The sequence below is a fragment of the Theropithecus gelada genome, chromosome 5 (assembly GCF_003255815.1).
Source record: "Theropithecus gelada isolate Dixy chromosome 5, Tgel_1.0, whole genome shotgun sequence".
In the NCBI taxonomy this organism is placed as follows: domain Eukaryota; kingdom Metazoa; phylum Chordata; class Mammalia; order Primates; family Cercopithecidae; genus Theropithecus; species Theropithecus gelada.
In genome coordinates this window covers 138177847-138199254 of record NC_037672.1, presented here as the reverse complement: position 1 = coordinate 138199254, position 21408 = coordinate 138177847, and the positions used below count along the sequence as shown (strand labels likewise).

General features: G+C 39.8%; 1 protein-coding gene across 1 annotated transcript in view; it reads left to right on the top strand.

Moving 5' to 3' along the window:
* RNF150 (ring finger protein 150) overlaps positions 1–21408 on the top strand; it is a 274592-nt gene that overhangs the window by 199668 nt on the left and 53516 nt on the right. The window contains exon 5 of the mRNA XM_025386561.1: positions 17937–18033. Within this exon, the coding sequence (XP_025242346.1) occupies positions 17937–18033 (97 nt within the window). The remainder of the gene's footprint in view (positions 1–17936; positions 18034–21408) is intronic.

Below are 21408 nucleotides of genomic sequence, written 5' to 3'. Positions count from 1 at the left end.
GGCTTTTATCTCATGGTGTCCCTACTGTTCTTCAGGGATTATTCATTTCAGCCTGTTGAGCTTCTCAATTTCAAACACACAGTGTCTCAGAATATGAATTCCTTAGGCAGGCCAGAAGTCCTTATTTGCCATTGTTTTAAACCAAAGCAACAGATACACTGTTTCCCTACATTCCTATGAAATTCTCTTCTATCTCTAATTTATCCCTATAGCATTATCACCAATTAGGGAAGATACTAGTTTCTACTACTGTTTTTTTCTTTGATTTTTGCAAACTCTCCTCCACAACAGATAAAAAATGTAAACCCTGTCTAGTAATACACTTTTAGTACCTAAATGCTTCATTTGGAACAAAAAACATTTTGCAGCAACTGTATGCCAGCAACAGTGGAAATCCCCAGCCATGAGAAGACAAATGGCATGATGCATGCTCTAAAGGAAATAGGCTAGTGGGAGAGAAAGGAATTTAAATAAGCATTCATGATAGAGAATGGTATGTGTAACAATAATAACACAATGTATTAAAATTTTGGAGGAATTAATACCAGGCACAAGGAAGTTAAGAAAGATTCCACAGAAAAAAAAAAGTAATGTTTTCATATTTTCTAACAGTGGTTTATATTGTCCATTGCATCCTCATTCTAGAAAATTTGTAAAATGGGTAAATATTTAAATATCTGCCTAACTCCTTCATGCAGGTAACTACTGCTATCATTGTTATATATCATCTTCTTTTTGTTTCTTATGCTTATTTTGCAACTTTAAGATACTATTGTCAATATCATTTACTATTCTGTTCTTTTCACATACATTGTAAGAATGTGCTAGAAACGGTATTAGATTATAGAGTCTTTTTTAGATTATTTGTGGCTCATTTTGACTTTCCTTTGGCCTTTGATACTATTGACAGAAGCTGATTAAAGCCTAAGGTGCATATACCGACCAAAGACCCTGGGATGTTGGTGCTTATATAAAACTCACTCTTCAAAGATCAGGGTCTTTTTCTGGCCCAGTCAGAATTTTCTACTGAGATAAAACAGGGAGGTGTCCTGGCCCCCTTTAGCTTATTTTATAATATCCTTTGATGAGTTCTTTGCATGTCACCATCCCGCCGCACTACAGAAGACAGAGAAAAGCAGCTTCTCGTCTTTAAATAGTTAGTTTGATTATGTGGTGTGTAGGGGCAGCATGTCCCGCTGGGTTATTATTGTCAGAGCTGGATTACAAACAAAATTCTCTAAAACTCATGTTATCATCTTTGGTAGATGCTTCCCAACTTTTAACTTGTTCATAAACAAATTACAAGTTTAGTATATATAGTCCAAAAATCCAAATGCAAAATGCTCCATATCTGAAACTTTTGGAGCACCATGATGGTCAAGGGAAATGCTCATTGGAGCGTTTTGAATTTAGGCTATTTGGATTTGGGATAATGCACACATTCCAGAATCTGAAAAAAAATCCAAAACACTTCTGGCCCCAAGCATCCCGGATAAAGGATGTTCAACCCATACTGCATATAGTTCCATTTTGTAAATAGTGTTTCTCAGAGGATACGCCAGGAAGCAGTGTTGTCAGTCCCACCTGGACTTAAATGAGGTCTTATTTCGGAGCAGGGGGAGATGGTGGACTCAAATAAATACCTAACAACACCTATCCTAAAATAGTTCTTGTGGAAAAGCGTTGCACTGCTGCTGTTTAGCATCTGCACACTGAAGCAGATTCCAGCATTAGAGAGCAGCGCTGACTTCTCTGAGCAGCGCCTGAGGCGAGCTCCATCAGTGGCTCTGCAGGCCCAGGTTTTGCAGGCCTGTATTTACAGCAGAAGTTAGTTTTGCCTGAGCAAGGTTACCTGTTAGATCAGATAATCCTGGAGCTGTGTGGGGGTTGTGTGTATGTGTGGTGTTTGTTTTTCAGTTTTTTTGTTTGTTTGTTTTTTGGTAAAATGTATATAACGTAAAATTTACCTTTTTAATCATATTTAAATATACAATTCAGTGACATTAAGTACATTCACCTTGCTGTGAAACCATCACCACTGTCCATCTCTAGAATGTCTCATCCTCCAACATGAAACTCTGAATTCACCAAACAGCAATTCTTCATTCCCCTAGTCTGGAATTTTGTGCGCATTTTATTTTTAATTTGGGCTTTACTTTTGTTAACAGAAGAAAATGTCAATGAAGGAACTTAGATTTGATTCAAGAATGCAATTAAAGTTGGCTAACTGGAAATTGGTATTTACACACTCAAAACCCTGACAAAGTGATAACGTTATACATTTATATTATTATAGAAATTGGTATTTATACACTGAAAACCCTGACAAAGTGATAATTTTATACATTTATATTATTGCTATTGTTACAATACTCAGATGATACTATTCTTGTCATTATCAATGGTACTGCTCTGGTTTCTGTGACCATCGCTAACATCATTCCCACCATTGCTTCTTCCCTGACTTTCTGCAGTAGGCTTCTCACCAGTCTCCCTCCTTCTACTCCTGCTTTTTAATTATGCATTCTGATAAGTCTATTTTTAATTGTCAAGCTAGATTAGCTGGCTTTAGGTACTTTTACAGCAAGTACAACTTCAGACTCATTAAGTATAACAGAAGGGTGACTAAAAAATTATTCTTCAAGAAGATTAATTGGAATGTAATTAGGTCCTTCTGTTTTTCTAAAATGTACTCCTGAAACAAGGTAAATTCACAAGAAAACTAAAAACATGCACTATTTCATATTAACTCCCTACAGATTTGGGTTGGCTGGTGCAATTGCCATGGTTTTTATTGGTGATTAAGAAGCAATCTTAGCAAACTTTCCATTGTGTCTCATTTGGATTTTGCACTCTGACTTCTTCGTGGGGACTCACCAGAATAATTCATGTGTGGAATAACTGTATTTCTCTCAAGCAAGGGGAATGTTTTTATATTCTAGATATGCAACTGTGTTCTAGATTTTTTCTGTTTGTTGACAGAAATCTAAGAGGCAAATTTGTGGCCTACCTAATAGCCAAAAGGTGTTTTTTAGCCCCATCACTTACTCTGTTTTATGTCTCTATTCTTATTATTTTTTTTCTTCATTTGCTTTTACAATGTATTTTTGGATACTTGCATCTTCCAGTCACTCTTAAGTTTTTTTGAATCTGGTATACCCCAAAACTGGGGCTAGCTCAGGAGGGTTCTTGGCTTCACTCAGGAAAGAATTCAAGAGCAAGCTGACAGTGGCAGAAAGCAAGTTCTGTTAGAGCCACAGTGTACAGCAAAATGGCTGCTCCATAGACAGAGCCGGGCTATGCCATAGGCAGAGTGGCCCAGAGTAGCACTCATGGATTGCCAGCTAGCTATATTTATACCCACTTTTAAACAGATGCTAAATAAGGGGTAGGTTACTCATGAACTTTCCGGAAAATGAGCAGGGAGTTCTCAGAACTAGATAAGGTCATTTCCAGATCATTGCCATGGCATCATTTATAGACTATCAACTAGAGGTTGCCCTTGTTGCCGTCTTGGTCCTAGCTGGTTTTGGCCAGTTTCTTGGCTACATCCTGGTTTGATCAAGAGGGTCTTGACCAAGGCTCAGAAAACAAGTCTTGCTGATCTCCTACTTCATTTTCTAGAATAAACATGTGTTTTCCATGTCTTCCAAAAGTTTGTCAGCATCATTTTTAATTAATATATAATATCCCATGTGCCAATAATTGCCTATTTTTGGACACCTAAATTGTTACACACATACACACACACACACTTCTTCTGCCATTATAAATAAGGCTGTGATAAGTAGCTCTGAGTCTAGACTTTAGTTCACATTTTAGATTAGTTCCTTGTTTCTAAGGTTATACATTTAAATTGCCAAATTATATTCCATAAAGTAGTATACAAGGAGCTTTCCAGACAGAGCTAAGAACATTCCAAGCAAAGGTAACTGTGGTGACCTGGAATTGTTAGAGTGTGATGCTTGTGTTGGCCATGGGGCTGGAGAGGAGGCACCCCAGATCCTTCAGGGCCCAAATGTCTGGGCTCAGGGGCCTGGATTACAACCAAGTGCTGGAGGACCCACTGTGAGGGGTTTGGTTTGTGCTTTATACACAACACACTGGCAGCAGTATGCAGCATGGTTAAGAGGGATCTGACTGGAGTCAGACGGACCGGTGAGGAGACTGTTGCAAAGTCCAGGTAGGAAATGCTAGAAGTCTGAATTGGAGTGCTGGCACTGTGACATAGAGAGGTAGACGTATTCAAGAGAGATTCAGGGGTAAACCAGAGGACTCAACGTTTGGAATAGTTGAAAATGACTGCCTGTTTCTCTGGTAGGCAGCTGATGGATACATACATATTTGCTTGCGTTTAAAACATCCTCATGTCCATTTGAATTCTAAACAGAAAAAAATATATATATAGCAGCTTGCAAACTATCACTCAAAAACCATAACACGAAAAACAGATTTCAAGCACTGAAATGAATTTCATCACTCAAACACACACGCATGCACGTACACACACACACACACACACAAACAAACTCCACTTGAGGATCAGCCTTGGCTTATCTTTTTAAGCCTTTCTTCAGAGTTATCCAGTCCCAAAGCACTCTCACAACCCCGTCTCAGAAGCAAAGCTCCATTCTAAATAAATAACTGATTCTGTTTGTAAACACTGTGTTACCCTTCCTCTTTCTCTTCTTTCTTTTTAGGAATAAGGTTAAATTTCTGTATCAGTTCCAGAGCTCCCCTCTGTAATTTGAGACATAGAATACATTATACTGTTTACTTGTTAAAAAATTTGCAATGTAAGGCTATACTTTTCCAAAGAACAGAACATAACTAAAAGCATTAGTGTTGAAAGAGATGAAGTGGAAATGTATTAAACAGTTTCATACGAGACCAAAAATAAAAAAACAGAATAAATGGTTCCTGATACAGAGCAGTAATGGTGAAAGGAGAAATAAAGTTTGTACATATAAATTGTGGCAATAGATACCCTAACTTACAAAGGGATTTCTAATGACATTTGAGTATCTGAGTCAGACAGAAGAACCTAAAAGGGATAGACCTTGAGACTTGGAAAAGGACTTTTTTGAGGGCTGTTGAAAAGTCAAAACCCAAATATGGTCTACTAGTTTTAATGAATTAGTTGTTATTTTGTACCATGTGTCAACAATTGACACAACATTCATAAATCATCCCTGTCCATCTAACCAGACAGCTGCTTTTCTGTCTCAGTTAATGGGACTGATGTATATTTTTAACATGGACCTCATTATTAGTTGACTCTTTAAGTATATTCTGTGAACTCCTGTCCCCAAGGACAGGGGCATTTTTCCCCTGCCAGAGAAGCAACACTGGGAGACATGTAGTGTAAAGCACATGAGAAATAGTAGGGAAATCCATTGGTAAGGCTTTCTAAACACACACAGACTCTAAGGCTCACAGTGACTTGCCTGCCTCCTTCAAATTGATTTAGTGAGGTTTACTGAGCTACTGTAGGTGACAGCACAGTGCCCACACCAAAAATGTCTTATGAACAGTGTCTTGAGTCTGACAGGCCTCAGAAGGTTGTCTGTTTGTTATGTCCTACAGAGCTTCCTTGTCCTCATTGGACAGAAAGCCCCGTGGTAGTTCATAGCCTCCTTGCTTCTCCCTAAACTCAGATATAGGATTCACATCTTGGATCCTTCAAGACAACCGAGGCAAAATCAAAGTTGGGCTCTGATATTCATTTGTGAAATTCCCTCTTTGGGGGTCTGGGGCAGCCTCTCATTCACTCTCCCTGCCAGGGATGACATGATCATAATAAATAGCATAACATGAGGAAGAATTATGTTTAAAAATAAAAGTGAACATCATTTTAATATTTGAAAACTTAGGCCGGGCGCGGTGGCTCAAGCCTGTAATCCCAGCACTTTGGGAGGCCGAGACGGGCGGATCACGAGGTCAGGGGATCGAGACCATCCTGGCTAACACGGTGAAACCCCGTCTCTACTAAAAAAAAATACAAAAAACTAGCTGGGCGATGTGGCGGGCGCCTGTAGTCCCAGCTACTCGGGAGGCTGAGGCAGGAGAATGGCGTGAACCCGGGAGGCGGAGCTTGCAGTGAGCTGAGATCCGGCCACTGCACTCCAGCCTGGGCGACAGAGCGAGACTCCGTTTCAAAAAAAAAAAAAACAAAAAGAAAACTTAGCATTACCATCAAGTTTTACTGAAATCACTGAAAAAAAGGCACTAGCCCCTTAACATTTTTAAACCCAGGGATCAGTCTGATTTTAAGATGAGTCAAATGAATTGAATGTATAGACAGAAAATTCCAAGCTCTTTATGAGTAAAAAAAAAAAAAAAGTTTACAGAATGCTGTACTGTGATGAGGATTCCGATTATGAGTCCTATAACTCGTGAAGTCAAAAACAAAAGTGCACTTTCTAGCCAGGCAGAAATGACCTGTCCTGATTTTACCCTGCCGTGCCTGTTACATAGGCTTGATTAGGAACAGATTTTTTCTAAGTTCCTTTGTTTTAAAACAGAGCAATGGATATTAGCTGATTTCCATAGGATTTGACTTACTCTTTTATGCCCATGTTATGAATTGGTCAATCTATTTATAGCTGTTTATAAATGTGTTTTTTAAAAATAACTTTCAAGGTTTCACTGTTAATTGTGCAAAATGTCAAAAACAGAGAAAAGTACAAAGAAGTAAACAAAAATAATCTGACTACCCAGAAATAATCATTATTAATATTGGCATAGTTAATTTTTATAATACACATATATTAATTTTTTTTTTTTTTTTTTTCAGACAGAGTCTCACTCTGTCACCCAGGCTGGAGTACAGTGACCCGATCTCAGCTCACTGCAAGCTCCGCCTCCCGGGTTTACGCCATTCTCCTGCCTCAGCCTCTCGAGTAGCTGGGACTACAGGCACCTGCCACCTCACCCGGCTAGTTTTTTGATTTCTTAGTAGAGACGGGGTTTCACCGTGTTAGCCAGGATGGTCTCGATCTCCTGACCTCATGATCCGCCCGTCTCGGCCTCCCAAAGTGCTGGGATTACAGGCTTGAGCCACCACGCCCGGCCCATATATTAATATTTTTATGTTTTTAAACATTGTAGAGTCAAGCAATTAATATTGTTTTTCTTCTACTTTCTCATTCAACAATAAAAAGCATTTTTTAAAAACTTTAGAAATTATTTTAAATTTTTTGGCTGGGTGCAGTGGCTCACACCTGTAATCCCAGCACTTTGGGAGGCCAAGGCAGGCGGATCACTTAAGGTCAGGAGTTCAAGACAGGCCTGGCCAACATAATGAAACCCTGTCTCTACTAAAAATACAAAAATTAGATGGGCATTGTGCCAGGTGCCTGTAATCCCAACTACTCGGGAAGCTGAGGCAAGAGAATCACTTGAACCTGGGAGGTGGAGGTTGCAGTGAGCCAAGATCGCACCATTGCACTCCAGTCTGGACAACAAAGCAATACTCTGTCTCAAAAATAAATAAATAAATAAATAATTTAAAAATTTTTAGTAGTTGCATACTAGTTCATTTTTAGTGTTTATTTAACTACCCTCCAACATTGTTCAGCATTTAAATTGCTTCCAGTTTTTCATCATTATAAAATCATGAGGTTAGTTGTTTATATATTTATTCTGTATTTATTCCTTCAGATACATTCCTAAAAGTGAACTTAACTAGATTGAAAGGAATTTTAAAGGGTCTTGAAAAATTTTATCCAATTGCTTTCGTGAAAGCTGGTAATGATTGACACCTCACTAGCAGTATGTGAGGGTGTTTATGCTAGCAGTTTCTCAGAACCGTGGAGTAGTAAATGTTTAAAGCATCTTTCTCATCTGACAGCCAAATACAACGGTAATTTTAATTCTCATGTCTTTGATTTCTTTGATATATGACTATTGACTAAGTTCTTTTTACATCATGTCATATTTAATATAAATTGTCATTGATTGGAAGATGTTTCCTACTTTTAGACAGGTTAAAATGGGAATGGAGAATGATACAGCCTAGAATTGATAAAATATGATACTGTTTTTTAACATTTTGTTTTAGTGTTTTTGGTGAATCGTTTTTTTATTAAGTATGTTTCTTTTTTATGATACTTTTTGATTAACAATTTAAAAGTTATGCTATAAAATTAATGAATTTGTGTTTTTATCTCTTCCTCCTTGGTTTTAATCCTTCCCTATCAAGAAATAAGATAACTGATTAATTAACTACTCTTTTCAAATTTATATGAAAATTTATGCCGGTGTATGGCATCTCACTCAAATAGTTTATGAAAACTATTTTTTAAACCCATTTTTCCAAGAACATAATTTTATATACTTGGCCAAATTAAAAGTTAGGCAGTGTAGGAGGAGTTTAAAATGGCACAACAACTTTGGAAATTTGTTTGGCAGTTTCCACTAAAGTTAAATACACCCTACCTTGTGACCTAGCAATTCTGTTCTTGGATATATACCCGAGAGAAATGAATGCTTATATTAACAGAAAGACTGATACAAGAGTGGCCATAGCAGATTTAGTCATAATAGCCAAAAAAATGAAAACAGTACAGATGTCTAACAATGGAACAATCTGCAAACAAATTGGGGTATACCCATACAATGGAATACTACTAAGCAATAAAAAAACCAAGCTATTGATGTACAGCAAGGCACAGATGCATCTGAAAACCATTATTTTGAATTTAAAAAGCTAGACAAAAAAGAATACATACTTTATGATTCCATTTGAAATTCAATAACAGGAAAAATTAATATATGGTGACAGACGTTAAAATGGTTACATGGCAGAGAGTGGGTGCTGACTGGTAAGGGGCACAGGAGGACTTTCTGAGGTGATAGGATGGCATATATCTTCATCTGGGTAGTATGTATGTGAACATACACACACTTAAGAAATCATCAAGCTCACTTAAGGTTTATGCATTTTATGGTACATTATACCTTCATTTAAAGTAATGGAAAAAAACTTAAGTACCAAAGAAGCTATGTTTTAGAATTTAAAAAACAATAGTTCACTTTACTCATTAGTAAAAATTACACAGTATTTCTAAATTTGAAGATTGCTAAGTGTTTTCTTATCATTTTTCTTTGATTACTTCAGATTTTTATGTGTACAACATTACATGTGTAAAAGATATCACTTAATTAAGGGAATAAAGGAAGGGAACATGAAAGAGATGGCAGTGCTGTAAATGATGTTGTTTTTCAACACAGCAAATGCTGCCTTAGGACAGAAGTCTTGCACTGTAATAACCTCGTTAAATATGGCATTCTGACTTCAAATGTCCTGATCCCCAGTTATATTAATCAAGTAGACACACAGGATGAATGCCAACTAGCTTTGCTGCCCCAGCCAAACGATATAATTAGACCAGAGTCAAGTTCTAAGCACAGAGCCTCACTCTGCCAGAAACCCAAGGAGCGAGACACACTGTAAAATGAGGGTCCTGCAATTCTCCCAGCTTGCATTCCCAAAGTAAACATTTCTTCCATTGTAATTTAAAAAGAAATTGACATTAGTAGCAAGAGGATCTGATATAGGTTTTTTTTTTTTAGGTTGTTGGTTTTTCTTTCATGCTATAAATCTAACATAATGCAGAGCTGTGTGGAATAAATGGTTCTTTATTATAACACTTTAACTTTGCAAAGCACTCTACTCTTCACAAAGCACTTCTGCATATAATGTCTAACTTTAGCTCAGACCAGCCTATAATATAGATAGGACAGGTATCAATTATTGCCCCTTTATTTTCCTGAAAGAAAACCTTAATTCAAAGAAGTTGGTCCCAGGACCCAAAGTAAAGCCAGATTTTCTGACTTCTGGGCCAGCGCTGTATCATTGGCTATGGAGTTGCCACCATAGCCACACTTATCCCTGCTCAGGGAGGATGCCCTGCTGTACTTTCATACCTCCAGGGTTATAGTTTTGACTTAAAATCTGCTTCAGAAACCCCCTCTCACTCTAAGCAAAATGTCTAAGCACCTCAAGGAAACTAAATCAAATTTAGCCAAGTTTTAAGAATTTTACTTCCTCTGTATGTTCTCTGGATATTACTTTCCAAACTTGTTACTGTGAGCCTGGAAAGAAAACAGCCTTTTCACAGAAGGACAGTGCTTATGCAGTGAGCAACAATTTACTTTATTGCATTTTTTTTTTCTTTTTTGCTCTATCAGATGGAACTGCTATATTTGCTTGCCAAAACAAAGTTATTATGTTTTTAACTACAGCCAGAATATGGTTACTACTGGTTCTATGTTCAACTCTTTTTTCCGTTTGTTTGTTCTCTTTTTTAAAAAATGATGTTTTTAGGCTGGACACAGTAGCTCACGCCTGTAATTCCAGCACTTTGGGAAGCCAAGGTGGTGGGTCACCTGAGATCAGGAGTTCCAGACCAGATTGGCCAACATGGCAAAACCCTGTCTCTACAAAAATACAAAAATTAGCCAGGCATGGTGGTGTGTGCCTATAGTCCTAGCTACTTGGAAGGCTAATGCAGGAGAAACACTTGAACCTGGGAGTTAGAGGTGGCAGTGAGCCAAGATCACGCCACTGCACTATCTAGCCTGGGTAATACAGTGAGACTCCATCGCCAAATAAATAAACAAATTTTAAAAATAAATAAATAAAAATGTTTTTAAATAATTGGTCCAACCATTTCAGATCAAGCCCGTTAGCAGAATTATCCCCACAGTGTGGCACTAGGTGAGTGAGATTGAGTATATGGTAGGACAAGACTGGTGTCTGCTTACTTGACTTAATCAACACCACATAGCAAGTGGTGACTAGATCATCCCCATTAGAAGGACTTCCTGTATAGGAGTCATAGACAGATGGAAAAGTACAGAAGGAAATAGCTTAATGATGCAAAGTTCACCATCACAAGGAACAGGGAAAGTATGACTCAGGTCCATGATTATTTTCTTCACCATTCATACCTCTTTCCTGTGCAGTCCATCTAGATTATTTCAGAATGTTGATTTAGAATCATATTTTCCAACTTCATTTTCTGTTCATCCACTTAACATAGCCTACATTTCAACCCATACATGTCATGATACAAGTTGAGTATCCTTTAACCCAAAACGCCTGGGACCAGAAGTGTTTCACATCTCAAATTGTGGAATATTTGCATTATACTTACCAGTAATCACCCCTCATCTGGAAATCCAAAATCCAGAATGCTGCAGTGAGCATTTCCTTTGAGCACCATTTTGGCACTCAAAATTTTCCAGATTTTAGAGCATTTCAGAGTTTGGATTTTCAGACGAGGGAAGCGCAACTTGTGCTTCTTCTATATGTTGATTCATGTAAATCCCTTCTTTTTGAATTTCTTTCCTCCACTGTAAATGCTTCAAAGTTCTTCCCACACTTTAGGCTGTACAAAAGGCCTTACCGTATCCCATAGCCTTTTAATTTCTTCACAAACTTCTCCTTTCGCTGAATTCAGTAGCAGTTTTATTTGTATTTATGACCTGTCACTGTGCATGTTATACCAACATCATTTAAAATAGTTAATATTACTATTATCCCCTGAACACTTACTAATGAAGCACTTTACAAACAAGCATTTAACCCTTACAACAGCCCCATAAGGTTTTTACTAGTCAGGATAGGCTAAGCACTGATGCAGTAACAACAACAAACCCAACTCTCAGTGGCTTAACACAGCAAGGATTTCTCACTCATGCTTTGTGTCCACTGTGTGTCAGCAGAGGGTATCTACTCATGGCAGTCAGGCTGACAAAGCAGTTACTATCTCAAACATTGTTAATTGATAGGTCAGCAATTAAATGCCATGACCTGAAGTGAAATCTGTCATTTCTCTTTATAATTTATCTGCCAGAATGAGTCGCATGGCCATAACCACCACCAAGAGAGCTTGTCATCTCCCCATGTGCTGGAGAGATGGAGAGCTGATGTACTGGATGACGGTATTGGGTGCCTCAGATAGTTGCTCTTGTTATCCTCATTTTATCAGTGAAGAAACTAAGGCTCAGAGAGGCTAAGCTGGAGCAAAGAAATACACTGGGAAAGAATAAAGGTTTGAATACCTCCAACTACCCCCCTTACGTGTGACAGCTGGAGGATGGGGTGAGGAGTATAGAGTGGGTAAAAATACTGACTGTCAGTTGGAGTTTGAATCCTAGCTCTGCAGCTGACTAGCTCTTTGGATAATTTACTTTAATGAGCTTCAGGCTTCTCTTCCATAAGACAGAAATAATAATTTCTACTTCATAGGGCTTTTGTGATTTAATTATGTATGTAACATGCCTGGTACATAGTAGGGATACAATAACTGGTAGATACTGTCAGCATTCATTAATTACTGGCATTAATGTCAGTGTTCATTAATTAAAAATTCACTCTTTACTGACAGCTTTGCAAATAAGATTCAGAGCTTCTGCAGAAACATTTCAGGTATGCATAGAAGTACTAGGTATCTTTTTAAAATAATTCATGTTGCCTGGAGTATGGGATTCTCAGGTACCTGAGTGCTTCACATATTTTATTAACCACTTCACTAAGGAGAATGAGACAGCTTGCATTGTTGCCAAAGGAAAACCACAGGGTCCTAATCTCACTTGCAGGGTGTGAGGGTCCAACGGTGCCTACAAAAGTGAACGAGATGGAAAAGACAGGACAGGCTTCTCTCTCTGCTGCTGGGGAAAAAAAAGTCATTAAATTGGGGAGGGAATCACACATATAGGTGAAAGAACAGCAGAAAACAAGGATCAATAGATGTGGAAATTAGTTTAGCTTGGTTTGTCATTACTGCCAAAAAGTGTGAAAACTTATTATTCATCATCATCTCTGCATCATTATGCAGTTATCTGCATCCTCTTTTGTCGAGTGTTTAAAGAACTCTTTTTAAAATGTTTGCTTCCCTTTGGTGAATGAGGAAAGAAAACAGTTTTGGCCAACTCTTTGTTCTATTTCCAATTTGTCGGGATTGTTAAGAGATGGATTATCTCGTCTTCCACATGTCCTTTCTCACTCAGCACTTGTTAAACCATGGGAAGGGTCACTGCTATCCTGCGAATCCTGCAAAAAAGATGCGATGGACTTTGCCTTGAAGATGTTTACTAACTGGTGCATTTCACTAAACTCCAGATCCTTTCCCTATCCTTTTGTTTATTTATTTAGTCTGTTGACTTTTACTTTTCTTTCCACTTAGGAGGAAAAATACTGTTTTCCAATCCCAGTTATAAGGATAAAGTTTTCATATTTGATGATCAATATGGTACCAAAAAGAAATGTATGTGAATTAATAATAAGCCTGACTGCCCTATGTGGCATTTCAGCAGCTTTTCTTTTTTGCCCTTAGTTCTCCCTCTGATTTTTTAAAAATTTGTAGTTATTTGCTTTCCATGTTAGGAAGGTTACACAAAAGAGCAGAAATCATAGTAATCACATAATATCTTAAAAATAAGATGAAATGACAGTGCTATTAATAAGATTTGTGGTAGTTTACAGTTAAGGAGTACCAGGACTTACATTTTAAGCTTTACGGGTATTATTTATTCTCTCTCCTGCCCTCCACTTCTCTCTCCCCCAGCACTCCAAACACACACACCCAGAGACTCATTCATTCATGAAGCCCATACCTGTAAGACAAAATTTCACTGATGAGGAGCTGAATCTTAGATAGCTAAGGTAGCCTGCCTAGAACAGACAAAAAAAAAAAAGAAAGAAAGAAAACCAGCAGATCCAGGAGTGCAGCCTTTCTATGGCCTTTCCATTGTCGTTAACAGTGAATCGCTAAATGACTGTGGTGCTGCCTCAAAGGGCAGGGCCTTGTCTTATTCATCTTTGTACCCAGCTCTCAGCACAGAATAGAATGGAACAAGGGGGTGACGTAACCAGTGCTATATTTTAGGAAGATAAATCTGGCAACAATGAGTAGGATGAAGAGAACAAGAAAAGACTGGCATCGTGGAGAGCAGTTTCGATGCCATTGAAGTGATACAGAGAAAAAGATGATGAGCCAATGCAGGAGGGAGCTGTGCTGAGAGAAGAAAAGTCGCCAGGATAACAGAGATTCAGGAAGAATGCATGAATGAGACTTGACCATGTGGAGGCAGGGAGGAGTGCTAGGTCCTTGGGTAAATAAATATCTGTTCATGCAGCAAATGTTTCTTGAGCATCAGCTGTGTGCTGGGAACTATTCTAGGTCCCAGAGATACAACAGCGAATTGAGCAAACCAGAATTTTATTCTCCTACAGCTTATGTCCTAATTGGAGGGATATGTTGGTCAGGATTCTCCAGAGAAACAGAACCAGCAGGAGATATATGGAAATGGAGATATAGATACAGGTTGAGATTTCAAGGAATTGGCTTATGTGATTGTAAGATCTGGCAAGCCTGAAGTCTGCAGGACAGGCCTATAAGCCAGAAACTCTTGGCAGGAGCTGATTATAGTCTTGAGCACAATTTCTTCTCAGAGGAACCTCAGAGTTGGTTAGTTGGTGGGTTGTTTGGTTGGTGGGTTGGTTTTGAGGCAGAGTCTTGCCCTGTCACCCAGGCAGGAGTGCAGTGGCGTGATCTTGGCTCACTGCAACCTCCGCCTCCCAGGTTCGAGCAATTCTCCCACGTCAGCATCCCAAGTAGCTGTAATTACAGGCACACACCACCATGCCCAGCTAGTTTTTGCATTTTTGGTAGAAACAGGGTTTCACCATATTGGCCAGGCTGGTCTCAAACTCCTGAACCCAAGTGATTTGCCTGCCTTGGCCTCCCAAAGTGCTAGGATTACAGGCATGAGCCACTGCGCTCAGCCAAAACCTCAGCTGTGCTCTTAAGATAGTTCAGATGATTGCATGAGGCCCATCCAGATTATTGAGGATAATCCCCTTTATTTAAGGTCAACTGACTGTAGATATTAACCACATCTACAAAATGTCTTCATAGCAACATCTTGACTTGTGTCAATTGAATGACTGTACTACAGCCTCACCAAATTGACACATAAAAACTAAGCATCCAGGGGAGGTGTAAGAATGACCAGTGCATAGAAATAACTGAGGGTGTTTGAGAACAACAACCAGTGTCTGTGGATCAGAGACTCTGGGGAAGGCTTTTCCGCTGTAGTAGATACTTCTCCATCCTACAGACAGGCCACTGAGACTTGGGGATGTTAATCATCTTATTTGAGTGCTAAAATGGCTAATGAATGGCCCTGCTGTCATTCTGACTCAGCCCATGTACAGAAAACAGCAGAGCCCTGCCTCCAGGGAATGATCAAAGGACCAGAGTGTTTGACTTTTTCCCAGGAGCAACACCAGTTGGTGAGCAAGTTCAGATTAGGAACTTGAGCATCAACTGTGTGCCAGGAACTGGGGATGCCGGAGATGCAACAGTGAATCAAGCAAACAAGGATTTTGCTCTCATAGAGAGCAAATCCTCCACTCTAATTGGAGGATATATTGGTCAGGAGTCTCCAGACAATTAGAACCAGCAGGAAATATGTAGGAATAGAAATAAAGATACAGAGCATAGATCCTGAACATAGGGAGGTCAAAATTGCTTTTTGGAAGTGCGAGGAAAGGAATGACTTTATGCAGCTTGGATGCCAGACACCCGCTTCTCCTTGCTCCCCCGCCCTCCCTGGGCTCTTGAATGAGCCATTCACCCTTATTCCACCTCCCCTTCCCCTCTATGTAAACCATGACCCACGTAGCCCTTCAGTTTCAGCTTTGTCATTTTGTTAGGGAGCCCTTCCCTGAACACCCCAACTAGGATGAATCTCCCAGTTATAAGCCCCTCCTCGCCAGACTCCCTTTTCTTCTAATGTAATACTTAACACTGTTGTCACTAAGTACTTTATTCTATATTATTTTATTAACGTCTGCCTCTCCTGCTGTGCCTCCTGAGGGAAGGAGCCAAATCACCGTTGTGCTGATTCTCTGTGTTAAGCACAGTTCTTAGTGTATACTACTTGTTGCATGAATGCACAGATAAAGGAGGGAATGGATGAGTGAATGAAATATACTGCTTCCAAGTAGTATGTATTAGTCTGTTCTCACGCTGCTCTAAAGAAATACCTGAGACTGGGTAATTTATAAAGAAAATAGAGTTAGGCCAGTCGCAGTGGCTCATGCCTGTAATTCCAGCACTTTGAGAGGCTGAGGTGGGCAGATCACTTGAGGTCAGGAGTTCAGGATCAGCCTGGCCAACATGGCAAAACCCCATTTCTACTGAAAATACAAAAACTAGCTAGGCATGGTGGCAGGCACCTGTAATCCCGGCTGCTTGGGAGGCTGAAGTACAAGAATCACTTGAACCTGGGAGGTAGAGGTTGAAGTGAGCTGAGATCACACCACTGCACTCCAGCCTGACCGGCAGAGCAAAACTCCAAAAAAAAAAAAAAACGGTTTAAGTGGCTCATGTTTCCATAGTCTATAGGAAGCATGATGCTGGCATCTGCTGGGCTTCTGGGGAGGCCTCAATCATGGCGGAAGGCAAAGAGGGAGCCAGCACTTCACAAGGCTGGAGCAGAAGGAGGCGGGGTGGGGAGGTGCCACACACTTTTAAACGACCAGATCTCTTGAGAAATCACGATCACAAGAACAGCACCAAGGGGGAAATCTGCCCCCATGATCCAATCACCTCCCACCAGGCCCCACTTCCAACATTGGAGATTACAATTCGACATGGTATTTGGGCAGGGACACAGACCCAAACCATATCATGATAAATCTGCAGGGCGTCTTAAACAATAATCTGGAAACATAATAACACATCCTTGTTGCTACAGTCCTTTCTTCTAATCCCCAATCTGATCATATCCTGTATGCAGCCAATCTCATCTTTGGCATTTGAGTTCTTCTAATTTCAGTTTAAAAGGTAGAACTTCCCTGAACTCTTTTCTAATTTGGAGGTACTTTTTAAGCATTTGAGCCCAACACAAAGCAAATGAGGTTTTCAGAACTGTTAGAACAAAAGGAGGTGCAAGTGAGAGAACAGAGCAGAAATATTCAAGAACAGTGCTCCATGGCAGAGGGGTGACAGGCAGGGGGTACAGAAAGGGAGTCAGGCATGCATGGAATGTCCTAAGGAAGTCCTCATGCTTAAAACAGATAGTTCTTTCTCTTCTTACCCCAGGCAGGAAATTCTGACTACTTCTGCCTGTGGTCTGGAGTCTTGGGAGTTAGAAGAAAAGCTTCTGACTCAAGGAGTTCCTGACATCTCTGAGTGGACCCTTTCAAGCCAAGTTCAGAGAAAGTTCAGTTAGGAAGCCCTCCTATAGCCACCAAATGCCCCCTTCTGCCACAAAGACAAAAGCTAGTAACGACTGGCACATGGGAATGACCATGTAGTTGAGTGAATGAACTGCGCAGATATGACGGCTACCCACGTGAAACCCCAGAGCCTTTTACTCTGGCTTTTGATTTGACAGTCAGAAGCCAAAACAACTTAAAATGGCATTGGTGTTACTGAATGCTTCCAGGAGCTCTTTTGCCCTTTTGTGTTAGATCCCAAATATTAATGGAAATCAGCCTTTACGCTGCAGTTGTCTACTGACTGTGGGAAAACAAATTCTGCATATTTTTTTAAAGTAGCATCAATCAAGTCATCCTACAAGGTGTGTACAAGTTTCCCCACTTGCATTTTTTTCATTAGAGCTTCTTCCTATTGAGAAAGAGAAAAATCTCTGTTTCTGCATTCTCTACATTTTCTGAAACTTGGAAGCCTCCATTGCAAATTATATAGGACAGTCTTGGGATCCAGACAGACTTTGACTATATCAACACAGGGTATAACAGGAAACACTTTGGTCCACAAGTTAGGGATGGATGTTTGAGTCTTGACTCTGCCACTGAGCAATTGCTTGGCCTTGGACGAGTCCCTGGGCCATGGTGGACTAGGTAGTCTCTGCAGTTATCGCCGCTCTAAGATGTATGGTTCTCATTGCAGGCATCTTTTCCACAAGTCCTGTGTTGACCCCTGGCTTCTAGATCATCGCACCTGTCCCATGTGCAAGATGAACATTCTTAAAGCCCTAGGGATCCCGGTAAGCACAGCACAGCCTACAGCATCATAATGTCTGTCTTTCTGCGTTGCCCCCAAAGCAGGGAGAAAACACTATACTTGGATGTTCTGTGTCCCCTCAGTCACACATAGCAGTCACATCATCTTACAAGGCTCCAGGAGAACTCCTATGTCTGAAAGCATTTCTCCCCTCACTTTTTCTCTGAGGACATCCCAACCTTTCACCATGTCCATTGTATTTGTCTGTGAGTCAAGGTATCACTTGTGCAGCTCACTGGCTTCTCTTCTGGGCTGCAGCACGGAGGGCAGGTGGGATGGGAGCAGACACACCCCGGACCAGTTGCACACTGAGCACCTCTTGCATCATCATCACCCCTGTTCGGCCATCAGGGAGATCCGTAAGCCATGCTTTGCCCCACAATCACCTGGGTTTCAGAGGGAGCGAGCACCTCCCAGCAATGCGAGGGGAGGACAGAGGCTGAGTCAGGCTCAGAGCCTCAGCTCAACTCAGATCTCTGTGGGGACTTTGAGTGAACAGGAAACCAGAGCCAGAGCTACTTAATGCGAGTATTTAGTTCTTAATTTAACGGGTTCCCCCAGTTAACTCCCCCAGAGACTAAACGTTTTCTAAAGTTTAGTCTCTCCCCTGTACAAAGAGAATCAGCCAGCTGGCTGGATGCTCCAGGGAGACTCTCCCAGGACTGTATCAGGTGAAGCCTGCAAACTGGTGGGTGGTGAGACACCAGCTGCTCTATGTTCTCCCCTCTCAGCGATGAGGGCAGGAAGCAAGGCAGGCCACCAAATCCAAGGACTACACTGAGAGATGCGAGAAACCATACGGTGCTGTGTAGAAGTCAGACAAACGAAATGCCGATACCAGCTCCCCCTCAGCCCCTCCACTTTGCTGCCACCTGCCTATCGTCACTCCTCACTGCTAATGGCAGAGAATAAAGAGAATGTTAATAGTCTCAAGATGTCACTGAAGAAGGATCAGATCCCATATCAAAGATTTACTTTAATGCCAAAGGACTCATTATCTTAGGAATATCAGAGTAGCTCTGCTGGAGAGGGACACCTGAAGCATTATGAGGACATGCATTGGCTGAACTTTCTACCCTGTGCCAGCTGCCTCCATGCCTGCTGTGTGACTTCCATGGTTGATACTCTGAACACAAATCAACTTGTATGACTGTACCTTTAAGCTAGATTTTAAAGATAATGCATTAAATTTTCAGACCAGTTATAAATGCATAATGCATTCATGATGAAAATCAATTACAGGGAATACAAAACATCAGTAAAAACCCAACAGCTCTGCCAGATACTGGTGACTTAGAAAGCTGAGCTCAGTTTTTGTACTCTTCACATTTCTGTCTGTAACTGAGTCTTTCAAGGGAGGGGGAAATGTGTGTATGTGTGTCTATGGTCTCCAAAATCTTTAGAATCCTCACAGTTCTCACAATGAAACAGAGACAGTTGCCTCCTTTGATGTGTTCCTATTGTTCAGGGTATTTTTAGAAATATTAAGTGCCAATCCCACTGCTCTCTGGTAAGGACAATGGAACCTAACAAGCATCCATCTTTCAATTTTGTACTGAAGAGTATTTGACTCCAGACTTTTTCAGTGGTGGTATAACTTCTGCAGAAGCTACTTGTAAATAAGTTGCAAATATCGCTGTTAATTATTTTAGAAGAATTATTGGATGGCCTTTTCTCTTATTTCCAAGATTAATAACATTTTAACTTTTTGCATTTGGGCATTCTGGCCATGGTTTGATGCCTACCAAGTTTGGATAGGATTTTTCTTAGCACAATGAACTGTCAGAAAAATAAACATCAATAGCATCTTTTGGATTTGGTAAAGATTTTTAAAGTCCAGCTGAACAATTATACACATCCAAGCCTGCCCCCACACAACAGAACATCCTCCCTGAAGAATAAGGCACTTTTGTGCTACTTCTCACAAAGCACGAAGGCATCCATGGATACCTTCTGTGCCTCCCAACCTTTTTCTGTTTTTCTCCTAGGGAATGACAAAGTCAGGATCTAGGAGGAATTTTGGATTTTGTTCCCCTTCATCCTTCTACTATTGGGTAGCACTGTGTCTTATTTATATCAACAAGATGACTTCCATTTCACTGGACAAGCTCACAGTCTTCTCAATTAGAAAAGACTTCCTATATCAAACTGAAACCCTTTTTATGCAGCTTAAACAAACTGTCTATAATTTTCCTATGTTCCATGTGTTCCATTTCTTCTTCTTCAAAGAAAATTGAAAAGAGCTTGTCACTCTCTGATAACTGATGTCTGTTGATGCTTCATCTCTGCATTCCTTACATATGCTAAGTGCTCAATAAATGTCTATGGAGTTACAGCCCTTCAGAGCCTTGAAGGCTGCCAGTTACACAATCGTATTTATGAATTTCATCCTGACTCTCCTTTGAATAGTGTCAACTCACAAACAACTTGGTTGTAATCCTGATCTAGCATATTCAAATACAGGTGGCATATTATTTTTGGTTTTTGTTTTTGTTTTTGTTGTTTTAACAGAGTGTCCTTGTATCTACCCATGGTATAAGACAAATAAATTGAAAGTCAGAAACTGAGGATGTTATTTTGTAAGTGATTTATCTACAATGAAAATGAGAGCACAGTTCACTGATCATGCAATTCCTATAACAATAGATACCATTTTCTATTATATTTTGCCAAGGGAAATATAATACTGAATGCAAAGAGTGGGGAGTCCTTTATTATCAGAAGCATTTTGATCTACATTATGGTCCTTCTCCCTCCATTCTATCCAGTCAGGTGTAGGCCTGTCTTGGTAGAATGACAGAATACAGTTTCAGCGAATCCTCCTCTAAGGTACCATATAACCTGGGACTTTCATATGCCAGCAACCACCTTCTATCACTATTATCCTGGTAGGAATAGGCTGATGATTTTTATTGAATGCAAAATCCTGTATAACTGGTGTATTCACAAGATTCTATTTAGCAGTTGCTTTATTAGAGGGGTTTCCCATGCTAACTTGAATTTAAATACTGTGCAGTTTTCACTTGCAGATAGCATTTGACATCTTGTTTTAAATTTTATGATTGTGACTTCTCTTAAAGGTATGTAGATTTGGTTTCTTTTTAAAGTATTATTCCATTTGATGAACCATGTAGAGTGGATATAATCTGTGAGGTTCTGTAAAGTTGGTCTATTAAATATTATATCTAAGCCAAATTATTTGTGCTTGCTACCATTGACAGTTTCACTGTGCTACTTAGCTCTTTTGCCCTCTACCCACTCTGTTAAAGATAGCATGATTCCTAGTATCCCACAAAATGAAGAACAACAACAAAAAAAAAAACTGCATCAAAATTAAGCAAATATACAAAGAGCAATA